At 43.3% G+C, this 15,317-nt stretch overlaps 1 protein-coding gene and 1 long non-coding RNA gene across 12 annotated transcripts in view; both read left to right on the forward strand.

The window, feature by feature from the left end:
- The first annotated feature begins 235 nt into the window (after nucleotides 1-235).
- On the forward strand, nucleotides 236-2,162 carry LOC125017946. The gene is made up of 2 exons (XR_007113902.1): nucleotides 236-686; nucleotides 1,907-2,162. It is a non-coding gene; the product is annotated as an uncharacterized LOC125017946 (long non-coding RNA).
- A 2,642-nt stretch (nucleotides 2,163-4,804) lies between these two features.
- Nucleotides 4,805-15,317, forward strand: part of LOC125017327 (mitogen-activated protein kinase kinase kinase kinase 4) — a 102,282-nt gene continuing 91,769 nt past the window's right edge. For 9 of the 11 annotated variants that reach the window (XM_047600301.1, XM_047600302.1, XM_047600303.1 and 6 more), the window contains exons 1-2: nucleotides 4,805-5,130; nucleotides 5,405-5,470. In XM_047600301.1, coding sequence (XP_047456257.1) covers nucleotides 5,074-5,130; nucleotides 5,405-5,470 — 123 coding nt within the window. In that variant the 5' untranslated portion in view covers nucleotides 4,805-5,073. The remainder of the gene's footprint in view (nucleotides 5,131-5,404; nucleotides 5,471-15,317) is intronic. The other 2 variants (XM_047600311.1, XM_047600312.1) reach the window with 1 other exon arrangement.

Genomic DNA, 15,317 nt, shown 5'->3' on the forward strand with positions numbered 1-15,317 from the left:
AAGAACACGCCCCTTTTCGTTCAAAAACAAGGCTTCTATTTTCTGAAGACATTTGCAAAATTGCACGTAACAAATACACAACAGTGCAGTTTGCTGAACACGTTCGTGTTCTAGACATGATTTACTTTGAATAGGAATGAAGAACAAAATGCATTTGAAAGGGGGTGATGATACCTGTCCAGACTGTGGGCAGCAACAGGAAGTCCATTCATCGGTGTCTCTTTATAATATTTTTCCTCCTCTCAATAAGAAGCATTCACGCCGGTGTTTTCCTTTTAACGTCCCTCATCCTGATCCACGTGTCCGTTTCATCCTGGGAAATCTGACTGAGCTCTGTGTGGTCGGTCTCCCAGCGCCGCCCTGCCTTTCACTCACCGCACAACACAAACACAAACACAGCCTCCGTCCTGGCATGCAACACCTGCAGCACGGGGACAATTAAAAAGTCTTGCTCAAGAGGGATCTGGAGCCTGTGGGAGGCAGAACAGGTTCATCTCAAACCTGCTTTTAATGCTAAACCGTGATGACAAAGCTTCCCTTTTCCGGCGTCGCCTGGAAAACTCTCAGCGCGTCTTCTTGCTTCAGCTGGTGCACGACAAAGAAAGCAAACACACAGACGGTGTTTGCTCACACGTGAGTTGTGTTCACGTGTGACAACATTTGCCTGTGGAAATAAAGCGCAACATGTGAGTATGAACACAAAGTGGATTCAAAGATGTTATGAGTCCCACTGTCACAAAACATGTCAAAGATCTATCTATCTATCTATCTATCTATCTATCTATCTATCTATCTATCTATCTATCTATCTATCTATCTATCTATCTATCTATCTATCTATCTATCTATCTATCTATCTATCTATCTATCTATAATCATTTGGATTAGCCTTCACACAAGCATAGATTTGTTTTAAAGTGGCCTGACTTTCTAAACAGTTCCTCCCTTTTTTTTTTTTTTTTTTAATCATACCTGTCCCTGTCGCAATTGACCTGACTGGTCCCAGTTTGACCTGACTGACAGCTACAGTTATTGTTGTGCCTCTGTTTCGTAAGTGCTCTCGTATCACTGACGCGAAGTGCGAACGTGAATCGCCCTGACATTTGACACACACGCGCTGCGGCATCCGCCTCTCATTCTTGTCACGGGGCGTGTTTGTGACCGGGATTAAGCGCCATTGTTGCTCTTTTTTTCTGGTTGAGCTACAAAACTTTTCCTTCAAACTCATAACAGGGTGAAGGTGAGGCCCCGGGGTAACTGGACATGGGAATGGGTTATGGTTGCTGACGGCACCTACACCGATCAGGCAAAACATTATGACCACTAACGGGAGGACTAAATAACACTTAAACCGTCTTGTTACGATATGAAGCTCTGCTGGGAAACTTTTGGACCTGGCATTCATTCCTGTGGATGTTGCTTAGACATGTAGCGCCCACCTAGACCTAGACTAGCCCCCCTCAACCCAAAGCAATGACACTACCATAAAGGAGACACACAAAAAACGGTTTAGGAACAACTCAAAAAACATGAAGAAGAAGCACAAGGTGTCAACCTGGCCTCCAAATTCACTAGATCCCAAACTGATGAAGTATCTGTGGGATGATCCACAGAGAGAGAGGCCCCTCCCCTCAACCCATAGGACCCAAAGACCCCCCCACTAACACCAGACAACACAGGACACCCTCATATGACCCATGTCCACACTTACACTCTATCAGGAAGGTGGTCATAATGTTATGGCTGATTGGTGTATATAAACTTGTTACCATTATTATTATTGTTGTTGTTGTTGTTGTTGTTACTCCCTGATGTGCTGTGTTCAGGCTGACAGAACCGGTCTGAGTATTTTCCAGGTCTAGAATAAACACTCATTTAGAACTGGTTTAAACCTTCCCGTCCACAGATCACACATAAAAGCCGGGCCACGCCCACTGGGTGATACTTTGATGTCTCTGGGCCCTCACCTTCAAATAGCACTCGCTCAAGTGGACACACCAAAGTGGAACATCCAGGGCCGTGCACCAAACTCTTTTGATTCCACATGTGATGCAACATAGGAGATAAGAAAAGAAAGCTCACGTCTATGTCCTGATGTCTTCGTGTGTTGTTTGTTGCTGTTTTTACAGAATAATGTCACAATTAAAATAAGTCTAAAATGGTTTGTGGTCGTATGCATGTTGAAAGCACGTCTGTTTATTTTTACATACACTGCGCGTGCAGATAATCGGCACGTGTCTGTCCCAGTTTAATGACGCCGCCGTCCTGTGGTTTCTCTTCCATCTGCACAGACTTTTTTTTTTTTTTCCAGATTTTTGTGGAAAGTGAAATTAAAGCGAGGCACTGGAAGAAGCTTTAACATCTGGATAACCAACATCATTAACAGGGAAAATGGTTCAACGTTAACTAAAATGGCTGGGAAAGAATTAAACCCACCGCAGAATGAAGGCAGGACATGAAGAAACTAATGCTAAACATGAGCCACAGCAGCAGCCGTACTGAGATCATTTAGATCGGCCATAGATCTGATATTAACGCTGAGTCATTGGATTAGTTTTGAAACAATAAACCGAATGGAACCATGATTAATTTGAAACAAGCCTCTAAAGGCACAAGTCGAACTAAATGCTAACATTAGCACGCTAACATCCTAATAACAACAACGCTAACACTCTGATGCTAAGCAGATGTGATAATGGCTGCCATGTTTTATCGCCTTAGGATGCTAGAGTTTTCTAATCACGACAAATAAAAGCACAGCTGAGGGTTATGTACATTATATTTACATTTCAGCTAATTACAGAAGTGTGTATTGCATTCACCGTTTTTTCTAGGTAATACATATTTTTTAGATGGTTTTTCAAAGTAGTTTTTTTCAGGGTATTTTTTTTTTCTAATTTTCCAAGTTATTAGTTTTTTTTTTTTCCCAGACTAACTTTTGCACTAACTTTTGTCTGAGTTTAGAGGGCGGACGTGGCCGGCTGGTTTAGTTTAATCAAGTTTTACTTTCATCAACTTTGATCTACTTTCATCTCTAGCATTAGTCACCATAAAAAATTAAAAAAAATCATAAAAAACTGGAAAAAATTACTCGGCATTACTCAGAAAAACAAACCAATAAATAAATAAATAAATAATGCTCAGAAAAACAGAAACAATTAGCCAAAAAAATAAATTAGAAAAGACAGATTTTTATTCATTTATTTTTGCAATACGCTTCCGTACCTGATGTCAGCGCTTGAGGAAAAGTTAAATGAAGGCATGAATAGCAGATTTCCACTAAACAATAATAGTTGAGGACAGATCAGCATCATCTATCCACAATCAGATCTAAAAATATGACAAATGTACTTCTACTTAAACCTAGTTCATCATGGTGTTTGTAGTGTTGGATCACATAAACTATACAAATTTTAAATCCCGCTAGTTGACAAATTGATCCACGTCTTGACTTGGAAAGGCGGATGGTGATGTCATTATCTGGATGGTGGATGTTATCAGGAAGCTGCTCACAGTCTGACAGGTACTGTAAGAGCGATGGCAGCGGGGCATAATGCAGCCTCTCCAGAAAGCAACGACAGCAGCTCTGAAATATTTATCTCTGTTTTCCATTTCACATGCTCTAATTGCCCTGAATCCATGTCTGATAGACAGAGAGAGGGAGACACGCACACAAAGGGCTGAGCAAGAGGCAGACGTGGAGAAAACTGATACAAATAAATGTTAATAGAAACACAAAAAAAAATGATTTCAACTTTACAAAAGCACATAACTGCAAATCAGATACATAATTGCTTTAAGATGCAGTAGTTCATATTTGGGAAGCTTCTCATTTCTTTGCTAAACTGTTAGCTGTTAGCTTAGGCGTCCTTCATGCTAAAAAGTCACGTAAATGGCGCCCACTAGTGGTGCTTTCAAAAGTTCCAGTTAGCCTTAAAGCTAAGGCCTCGCTGTTCTTGTTTGGGAGTTTTCGCAGCTTTTTTCTTGACACATCAGCCGAGTAGAACTTTTTGCTCGTGTGGGGTCCGGCAACTGCTCTGTGATTGGTCAGACACTGGGAAGTGGGCGTGGTTAATGCAGAAAAGCACCTCTCATCGTCCAGCTCCCAAAGCGCTTTTGAGCACTTGAGCTTCTCAAAAAGTACAAATTATTTCGCCAAAACAAACTTTGGTACTGAAGCCAATACGTCATGTTGACGTTTCATAGTAAAAGACTTCACATAATATTTTATTTTGAGAAAATCATCTGGATGTACTATGTTTTCCAGTGATAGACTTCCTGCCTGGCTCTGTGGTTAGCACTGATGCCCAGCAAGAAGGTTTGGGTTTGAGTCCAGCTCGGCCCTTTCTGGGTGCGAGTTTGCGTGTTCTCCAGTTTCCTCCAACGTCCAAAGACATGCTCGTTAGGTTAATTGGTAATTCTAAATTGGCCCTAGGTGTGAGTGGGAGCACAAATAGTTGTTTGCCTATGTGTTAGCCCTGCGACAGACTAGTTTCGACATCGTTTTGAGGTGGCTTCCAAGTGTCAAGCGGGAAAAACAGAACAGCCGTGTCCTTATAGGGGCGTGGTGCGGCACTCCTGAAACACGCTCGGGTGGAAACACTCACATTGTTGCGAGTTGAGGCGCAGACACGTCCGGTGGAAATCATTGGGGCCTAAGGGGGGGGCCCAGTCAAAAGGGTGCCGAGGGCCCGCAGAGAATCTCGTACTGCCCCTGTTAGAGATCAAGGGAGAAGGGGCGGAGAAAGAGTAGAGAGAGAGAGAGAAGGGACAGAGAGACATATGGACAAACTGCGAGGGAGAGAGGGCGGAGAATAGAGGGAGAGAGACATACACAGAAACAGAGAGAGAGCGGTGGAGTTAGTGCATGCAGGAGTCCGGCAATAAGTCGGTATGTAGCAGCGGCGGAGCTTCTATCTGGGAATACAAAGAAGCAAAAAAACGCGCATTGGATAGAGAACACAAGAAGCGGGATTAAAAATAAAACTACACGAGGATGAGACACACGCCGTCCGCCTGAAGGAGACTTAAAACGCGCCGTTATTCCTCTGATTTATCACCGTTTTCGCGAAAATGGCGAACGACTCCCCGGCCAAAAGTCTGGTGGACATAGACCTGGCATCCCTGAGGGTGAGTGTGCGCCACTGTGACATTTTCACCTTCATCTTTTCCACGTTTAGACATATAACCACGCAGAGGGCAGTTGCTACTGTTGACACAGCCCTGCGGTGGCTTTTCTTTGTCTAATACCCGCTGGCAGGAGAGGCCAACCGGGCGCAGCCGGCGCATACATCGAACGAACCCGACTGACATTACTACCGATATTAAATGAATGCGGGATTTTTTCTTATTTCTTTTTCAAAATGTATTTATTTGTTTGTTTGTTTGTTTGCTTTAAACCCAGGATCCTGCTGGGATCTTCGAGTTGGTGGAGGTGGTCGGAAATGGCACCTATGGACAAGTCTACAAGGTTGGTTTGAGCCTCCATCTGTGCGTGTGTTTGTGTCTTTTTAAACAAACTGGAGCACAAACATTGCATTATTATGTATTATTTAAGTGTCACGGCCCCGGGAACACGTTTTTATTACAACACGTCCCCTCCCTTTGCTTCTCTTGGTCGGACCGGTGCGTTCTGGACCGGATTATCCCTCAGATAGCATCTCACGCTTCACATCCATTCATTCTTTTTCATTTTCACCGATGCAAGCACCGTCCTAGTAACGTTACACCTATTTTGGTCCTCCAGAGGTCCCTTCTCCCCTCCCTCCCTCCATCCATCCATCCATCCATCCATCCTCCATTCTCCTCCTGCTCTCATCCACACCCCAGTAAAATATCCCTTGCACAGTGCACGCGTTGCCTTTGCACACATCGGGCTATAACCCAATCCGTGCGTGACAGGCTTTTTTATTTATTTATTTATTTTTATACCGACTTGTGCGCCATTGGGCGGGCGGTGTTTCATTGCGCATTTGTGCACACCATTGCCCAGCAGGCCTTTTTTCGCCGGAGTGGCTCTGCGCTGCATTAACGAGGGACAGGCCCTCGCTCATCCACATCACATCACATGCACACGCAGATAGTAGGACAGTGGGCGTTTTGATGGAGACCGTGGCTGCGTCTCCCTGCTCAGCTTCCCACCTCCACAGCCCGTCAGAGATGAGCAGGGGCATCATCATGCTGTTGCTTGGTAGAAATGCGAGCGAGAGCCGAGAGGCGGATTGGATCTGAGCTGTTCAGCTGCTGTAATTTATATATTTTTTTCTGTATATTATCACAAGCTTGTGTATTTCCAAACTCCGGGATCTGCTGCTGTTTGGAAGGAAACCGTGTGAGACAGGTCGTACACAGTGGTGTTAGTGGTGGTTAGAAGAAGGTTCTGGGTTTGAATCCTCTGGGGCCTTTCTGCGTGGAGTTTGCGTGTTCTCCCTGCATCTTGCGTGGGTTCTCTCCAGGTCACTGTGCAAAGACGTGCTCCTTAGGTTCGTTGGTGATTCTGAATTGAGCCCTGAGATAGACTGGAGACCTGTCCGGGGTGCACCTCGCCTCTCACCCAATGACACCTGGCACAGGCTCCAAGTGGTTACAGGAAACGAGACACGAGCCGTTCACAGCACCAGACACACCTACCTGCAGATATTTATGTGGCATGAAGTGCAAGCGAAAGCTCTGATTTCCCTTCGTTTGCTCGTGGCTGCAAAATAGACACACATGGCTTTTTTTTTCCTGTTTTGCAATAATTTGTCGCACAATCCAACCACTTACTGATAAAATCTAAGTTAATCTGGGCCAACACCTCGACTGAAGTGTCTATTTGCGAGCTATTAAATCACGCCAGGGTTTAAAATAGCATTTATTATTAAATTAACTTACGGACTTTGATATGTGTGAGTTTACTCCCCCCACCCCCCCCGACACGAAGGGCTGCACCATCGTAGCTGAGCCAGATGTGATTCTGTCTCTTGGTGATGACAATACACAGTTGGAGCCGAGTCAGGGCTGATTAGAGCGATTTGATTTGCAAATGGAAAAAAAAAAAAGAAAGAAAGAAAGAAAACTCTGGCCTCAGCGTTTCTCTCTCCTTCTGGACTCTGAATGACTTTTTAAGTGGTCACAGGAGCTTAATGCTGCAAATATAAAGACTATTTTGCTGACTTCTTAAGGTGCTGTGCAGGAATAATGAGTAAAATCCATGTAATGAAGATACATTCATATTTAACTCTACTCTCCTAAGCAACGACTGAACTACCTGGACACACCACATGTGGTAACAATCCTCTTAAAGCTTTGTTGGGGTCCAAAATGCAGCTCAGTGTAGATGCGGTTGTATTCATGGACTCATTACACTTGAGTCCATCTTTGCAGAGACATAAACACATATTTATATAGCTTTATTTTTTACTTATGAGGCAGTTTGAGCTACAAAGTGTCATCATATAAAACATCTTGCCTTGTAGCTGACAGTCGGACGGTCTCTGGTGGATATTCCTGCTTTGGTTGCCTAGGCAACCCCTCCTTGTATATTGCCAGTGAAGCAAGCAGAGGCTTAAAAAATATCTCTAGTTTTTATGGGCTGAATTGGCTCCTCTCGCTGTCATTGCTCTTTCCATCGGTGTAGATTTGTTATTGTTCCGTTAACATATCACGGCCTCAGAGCTGCTTGGCTCAAAGACAGGACAGGAATGTGTTCCCACCTAAACAGCTGGCTCTCAGACATGTTTCAGAGTAATCCGATCCTCCCTTCTCTTTTTTTTTTCTTTTTTTTTTTTTATAACACATGTACAATATGGCATCGATGGCATCGGTGTCCACAGAAGAGTCACGGGGGTCTACTGTATCTCTGCCTCCGAGCCATTACACAAGTGACCAGCAGTATCCGAACGATTCGGCTGCTGAGACAAGTGTCACTTTGAATCAGATTTTATAGTCATGGACAATGAGGCCAGCCCCGAGGGCGAGTCTGCTCTGCTGTTACACCACTCTGTGTACAAAGAAATCATAATGAAGCTCATTTTTTTGTCTATATATATATATATATATATATATATATATATATATATATATATGCAGGGAGAAAACAGTATTTCATTTTTTTTTCTGTGCTAGATTTATTTGCATTTTCCGGTGACAGCTGGCTGTAAACGTTTCGTTAAAAACGCCGGGACGAGCGGCTGCAGAAATGCTCAGATGCACCGGAATGCAAATTAACCTTGACGTTTTGAGTTTAGCTCCTCGGGATCCAGTGAATCATAACCACGTGCGCCGTGCGGGTTCAAGTGCAGATGAACTTTTTTTTTTTTTTCCTTTCCTTTCCTCGCAAACACTCGACCCAAAAGAAAAAATGTGCATATTAAGGCTCCGCACATGTGCACTTGATCCTGAAGGCTCGGCGATCTGCTGGGCTTCCCAAGGCCCCGGCGAGTGGCTGCAGACTGTGAACTGACTCAGGCCCGTTGCAGCTGTGTGCACCAACAACAGCTGTTGGAGGGGAAGAAATATAATTGAGGAGGGGGGGGGGGTTGAGAAACATAGAGAAGAGGAAATATAAAAGAGGGACAGAGAGAAGCATTCACCCTGAATTGCTAACTGCTTGGTTGCCTTGTAAGTGGTGAAGTTCCTAGATGCGGCCCCCACGTTGTTTAACGAGGTGCACATTAGACTGTACACATACCAGACCATCTGCACCATTTGTACCGTAAAAAAAAAAAAGTTAGAACATACACTGGAAAAACAAAACCTAAATATTTGCCACCAACATGTCTGGGGGAAAAAAAAAAAGCCAAAAACATGACAGAGACTCAAAATGAAATCCCCCATAGGGTGCATGCGTACGTTAAATTGACTTAAACATCATCATTAGCCATCGAGATTAACGAGGGCAGAGTTATTTCCATCATTAGACACTAGGAGGTGAAGGGAAATATAAATTGGAGCTGAGGCAGAAAGACGTTTTAAACCTCTAGGGTAAGACCACACTGGTAATGTGGGGCTGGGAACCCCCCCACTCTGAGGAAGTGGTTTAACCCTTTTATGACCAGTTTGAGTTTGAGACTCTTTAAGCTTTTTTTTGTTTTGTTTTAATTTTTGGATCCACAGCTCTAATTGTTTACAGCTTCACTGAGACATTCCCTGTTCGTGTTTTATAAGGAGGACAGATAAATGTGTCAGCTAAACGTCTACTCCCTAAATACTAGAGCCTGAAACAAACAGAAGATAAGACGGAGTGTGTCACCTCGTCTGCTTTGAGCGCTGTCACAGAGCGAGGGAGGAAGTAGTGAAACGGAGGAAGTCATCAGTGCAGTGGGGAGAAGTTGGTGGCTTTGCTGTGATGGCCAGATTAGAAAAACCACAGCCCAGTTCCTGTCGCTGGGTCGTGTATTAACATGGAATGTCTCAGTGGTTTGCATTATGACAGCTGAGCGGCTAAATACGAAGAATACAAAATATTCGTGCAAATTAAGAACCTGGAACAAAGTGGAGAGATTCTCCTCGTCTCATTATAGCATCACATCAGATACATCTATCTACAAAGACTTTTTACCGGTCTGACTGTAAATAAAAACCTTCATCAGCTAAAGGGCTCCTGGAGAGAGGTTTTGAAGCTCAATGTAGAGGCTTAGGGCGTCGCCATCTTGGAACTTCCTATGTCAACCAGTTGCCAGTTGATTCAAAAATTGTATCACAATTAATGTTGAGGAAAGCTACTAGATGTTTGTAGGACCCCAACAACGTCTCCATTGGCCACTTCCTTAATTTTCCAGAACTTTAAGCCTCAATGTAGGTTAGACGGTTGTGTTTTACCCCTATAAAGTTGTCATGAGTGGGTAATTAGATATCGAGACGAAAACCATTTTGGCACCACGCTGTTAACGTGCTAACTTCTGCTGGACAGTTGGACATTTGACTCGTATGACTTGTTTTTGGAGGAAGTCTCGAGTGGTCGTTTGAGGAACTGCACTTTCCGGCACTTCAAACCTGTTTGTATCTGTTTTCTAAAAGATGTTTGTGGACTTTGCAGAGCAGAAGTTCTGTATTTTGACTGAAATTGTCTTGTGATATTATGATTCCACGCTCCATTAGAGTCATGAGTGTCTCTTCTTTGTAAACAGCATCATTTTATGGGGCCATACAAACCTGTATCACTACTAGTGTGGAATTATTCTACAATATTCCCTCATCGTGACAATAAAATAGGTCATTAAGTCAATCTACTGCACTGATTCTTCTCTCAACCAGTAAAAAATGTTGTGAACACCTGATCATGCATGAAAGAAAAAATACCTTGATATACATTTGTGGTCATAGCCCCAGAATCGGTCTTCACGTCAGATGATCTAAGCCGTTCTTTAAAAAGCTGATATGGGCGAAGCCTGCGTCCTCTCAGAGGAGGAATCTACAGCGTCTCATTCTGGTGCCCTGTGTTGTAATCAAAGTTCCCCAACCTGCCATTTTGGTGGTATGTGAGGACTTCTCTGGATCCTCCCTGTAGTTTTACCAGGGAAACTCCGATGTCGGATGTTACATTCTGTGCATGAAGGACACACATCTGCTGAGAACTTTAAAGCTCCTAAAGCTGTAGTCGTGTTTAACATTCAGATCGCTGAACGTACAAACATCTACAGGAAGCTACTACTTTCATATTTGTATTTTGTATAATCCGGGTGAAAACCCAATTTATCCTTTCACTGACTTGACAGGAAGTCAGAGTAGGTGTGATTTGATCTGATCAGCTGTCAGGCAGCTGCGTTTTTTTTGTTTTTGTTTTTTCCAGCTGCAGGCAGGAAACACTTATGTGTTTTGTGAGGCAAAGTGGATGCAGCTAATGATTATTTACGTTTCGGATTAATAAATCTTTCTGAAGCTCGAGACGATGTCTGCGAAATTGTTTAATCAATGTGATTAATACGTCCGTGGGGCTGAAAGCATAAAAGTGAAAAATGCTGTTTACACATCTGTGCAGATGGTGAGAGATGAGAAAGAAAGATCCTGTTCCGAGTGGTTGTACTTCCTCTGCGTCTCCTCGTCCGGACTTTATGACGAGAAAGATGCTTATTTTTCTCCGCTGCGGACAAAGTGAGGCTGGGTGTGGCTCTCCACCAGCAGCCTGTCATCAGCTGGGCAGAGCACCACTACAGCCAGTCCCTCAGAGGACGCATGGCAGATCTGCCTGATGCATGAATGTCTTAAGTGTTCATAGTACGCTTTTACTTTGTCTGCACATTTGCAGCTGAAAAATCATAGTTTCCAGTAACAATTAAGAAACATATTAAATACTAGTTATTGACCATTTGGAACTGACACCGTCCTCAAAAAGACATTTGCAAGTGTGGTTAAATGATACAGGTCACAGAATCCTAGGGATAGCAAAACAAGCTGTAGAATAAAGAAGTCATCATTCGCTGAGTAACTGATCTGATTTAATGGTGCACATGACATGAGTCTGCATATAGCAAGACTCTCTCTCTCTAATGGGTGGTTTAGGCTTCTGTGTTAAGTTGATGCAGAAGCTACGGTGAGGTGTGGTTGTTGCACATTTCCCCTTAGTATTTCCTGCTGTTTCTTCATCTTTGCAATTTTTGAATTGATTGTTTTGGATCAGCACGGATGGACGACATCGAGGTTCGGAGATACAAGCATTTGTACGACTCTTTGGCTTGAATTTCGGCAAAAGTTTCAGTTGCCATTGTTGAAAGTGAAGCAAGAAGTGGAAGCGAAAATGAGCCCTACTTGCAAAAAGCGACATCTAGCGACGTCTAGCCTTTGGGTGGTGTCGTTACAGAGCGAGCCAGACTGATGAGCGCACAAGTATAAATGGCTGACACCGGCGTACACTGTGTGCGTGCAGTGTGCAGCTCTTCATCTAGCAGCTCACTGTGGCTGCTCCGTCTTGTTTTTATGACTCCCTGCAATCTTCGACAAACACCAGAAATCACAGTGTCGTATTGCTTTCTAAATATATGAACAAGTGCTAACCTCACTGACAAACGCCCGTCAGCAGTAGGAAGCGTTCGGTTTCTATTATCGGCATCCTATCGTCTATCATCTGCATATCTGCTTATACATTAGAAATAACTTAACTAAGTAGTTTTCTCATAAATGTCTCCACAAACACCCAGGACATAATAATTCAAATACATAAACTAGACTCAGATAGAGATTTAACAGATATTTACTTAAATGAAAATTTTTGAGGTTGGCACTTTTTTATATTTCCTGTACTGGTCTAAGCTGATAAATAATACTTGACGAGCAGCAAACCCTGACATTTGACACCGAAAACCAAGGACTTGCTTGATAAATGACTTTCTTTTGAGCAGCACCTGTTTCAGTCTTGACAAGAGCCCCTTTTTTTTCATATATCAACACAAATAATCATCTGTCAACTCCCCAAATTCCACAATATACATCTGTCATCCGGAGAATATTATTACACACCTTTTAAAAGTCCATTGTTTTCTAACTTATTCCAGTTTAGTGTGGAGCTATTTATAGCCGGGCCCCTGCTCTGTAAAGTGGAGGAACTACAAAGCTGTCAGAAGGAATAGACTCATGCAAAAGCTGGCTCACCGACCTTCCGGCTATTCAAACTGGAATGTTAGTCGCGTCTGCCGTGACCTTTCACAGCACAGGAAGTGAAGCGCAGCCGCAACAGCAGCAGCTGTACAGCTAGCCGCGGCAACACCGGGAACTTTTCTCTACAATCAAAACCGCTGTTATCTGCTGTGACCTTTCCCAGCAGAAGAAGTGGAAGGTCTGCCACTGATAGCGGCAACAGGAACTTGACTTTGTCATGATTTGCGATGGAGAAGTTGTGCTGCAACGAATCATTGTTCCCAGACTTAATGGACAAATTAACCTCCGTCGTTCAACAGTTCCACAAACAGAACAGAAATTATTTAAATTGCTTTATTCTTCTTGCTGGAAGTTGGACCCATTTCCAGACGGATCACTTTCGTTGCTTCCTTTTATGGCTGTTTTGTTTCTGAGGGTTATCCGAGGATTTTTCTCCCTTTACACAAAGGTGACATTCTTTGTGCTGTTGTTAATGAGTCTTTTGGCAGCGACCAGCTCTGCCTGCTAGCTATAGATAAGTTAAAAATAAGACACACAGCCTCAGACAGTATCTGGGTCATGGTCTTTGATGCTGGCTGCGTGGACCGATGCAGAGCCTGTGCTGCTGGAGATTCTCAGAGGAGACATTCGTACAGCAACATGAAGGATTTCTGGGTTTTGTTTCACATTTGAAGGCGTTTTGACACATTTCTGTAACAAATGACACTTACTGGCATGTGCAGCTGCCATTTAATTCTTAGCTAAACTGCCCTCTTTGTACTTCTTTGTGTGCACAGAACTGATTTCAGGAAGTTTCCCTGCTTAGTTACATACACAAAATGTCCAGTGCCTGTCGTAGTAAGAACTGAGCTGTGAGGCAAAGGTTTCCATTTAATCGCCGGTCTACGTTCCAACCTTCACCTGTGGTCACCACATTCTGGTAGTGACCGCACAGTGGTGGGTCTCAACCTTAGAGATATGATGGCGAGTTTAGATGGAGGTTGAAAAAAGAGGCCCGTCGTGGTAGTTTCAGGCTGACCTTCTGGGCCAAGCCAGATGGGAGGACGTGCTGGGGTGGATCCAGAATTTATTTATTAAGTTGGATTATACGTCTAGACTGGCTAGGGAGCACCTTGGGATACCTCAAGAGGGAACCAGTAGAAGGTGCTGCTAAGGACAGGGATGTCTGGAACGCCATGTTTAGTCTGTTGCCATGGCGACCTGACCGTGGATAAGTGGATGAAAATGGATGTGTATCAATATTTTCCTGCAAATATTTGATTCTGCTTGTTTTGTTAAACCTTATTAAATACGTTGATCAATTAAGAGAGAGGAACCAAACTGTCTTAACTTAAGACTGGAGATGCTACGGTCTACAGACGTTTGACATATGAGTGCTGCATAAAGCATGAATTTTTAATATGGAAGTTGAAGGTTTTAAAAGTAATCTCAATGTCACTATAAACGGATCAAGCATAACATTATGACCACCTTTTGTAATATTGTGAAGATCTTCCTTGTGTCTCCAAAACAGTTGTTGTTATTATTTCAATTATTAGACCTTTATTTAAACCAGGTGAGCTCATTTAGATAGAGAATCTCTTTTGCATAAGCGACCTGACCAAGACGCAGTGAATTACAATGCAATTACATCATAAGTATAAGTGGAATCAGCAGGTTCAAAATGAGTTAAAAGCAGTGACAAACCCCAGTGCTTTCAGGTTCCTTCAACAAAACTGTCAAATGGGATCAGACCAGGCAATTTTTAAGACGGTCTGCAAGGAGTCCCATGCATAGGGAGGGTTTGGTGTCCTTAGCTCCTTATCAAGTAGTTTCCTAAGTAGGATGGAACCACACCAAGGAGAGCTTTATTATATAGTTATGACTCATCAGAGAATGGACATGGAGCTTCTGAGGGTGTCCTGTGGTGTCTGGTCTGGTCTAGGTGGGTGCTACACGTCTAAGTAACATCCACACAAATGAAAACCAGGTCCAAAAGATTCACTGCCTACATTTATGGCTTTCCAGTCAGCGCGCAGCGACCTCATGACTGTGCAGCATCACAGTAAGAGCCGGGTTTAAAGTTGGGTTTTGTGGACAGTAGAGGAGCTGTATGTATGTTTCTTTTTCTCCTCCTCCTTCACCAGCCCACCCAGCCTCTCAGGCCACCGCTTTGAAAAAAAAAAGATGGAAACAGCCTATCCTCAGCGTGGAATGTAAGGGTCAGGCAGCATCAGTGACAGGAGGGAGTTCAGGATTAGGCAGAAAGGATTTGAAATGAGGGATTGATTCAAGATGAGGAGGAGGAGGTAAAAAAAAAAGGCCAGTGGAGGAAGGTCACCAGCTCGTGAGCATCCCTCCTCCTCCTCCTCCTCCTCCTCCTCCTCCTAGACCCTGGTGAAGATGAGGAGAGGGGTTGGATGGCAGGCTTCATGGAGACGTTAATCCTTCAGCATGAGATGACACACGCTGAGAGGAATTAAGGTTAGGGCTCATCAGCACGAATTAAAAATAATTAACGGCTACTAAGCTCACTTACTTATTCTAGGTAATTTTATCAGTTTTATGTCGGCGTATTTGTTCACATGTGTCTGACAGTAATAAGGACATTTTTTACCTGTGGAATAATAATTGTAAAATTAATTATCTTAAAATTATAAGACTTCAGTTTGCATTTATACCATTTATAACGTTGGAATTGAAGCTTAAATGAACTATTTTGATCAGGTGTGACACAGATCACCCCTTAGATACTTGATCAGTTT

The sequence above is a fragment of the Mugil cephalus genome, chromosome 12 (genome assembly GCF_022458985.1).
Source record: "Mugil cephalus isolate CIBA_MC_2020 chromosome 12, CIBA_Mcephalus_1.1, whole genome shotgun sequence".
NCBI classification, from domain to species: Eukaryota; Metazoa; Chordata; class Actinopteri; order Mugiliformes; family Mugilidae; genus Mugil; species Mugil cephalus.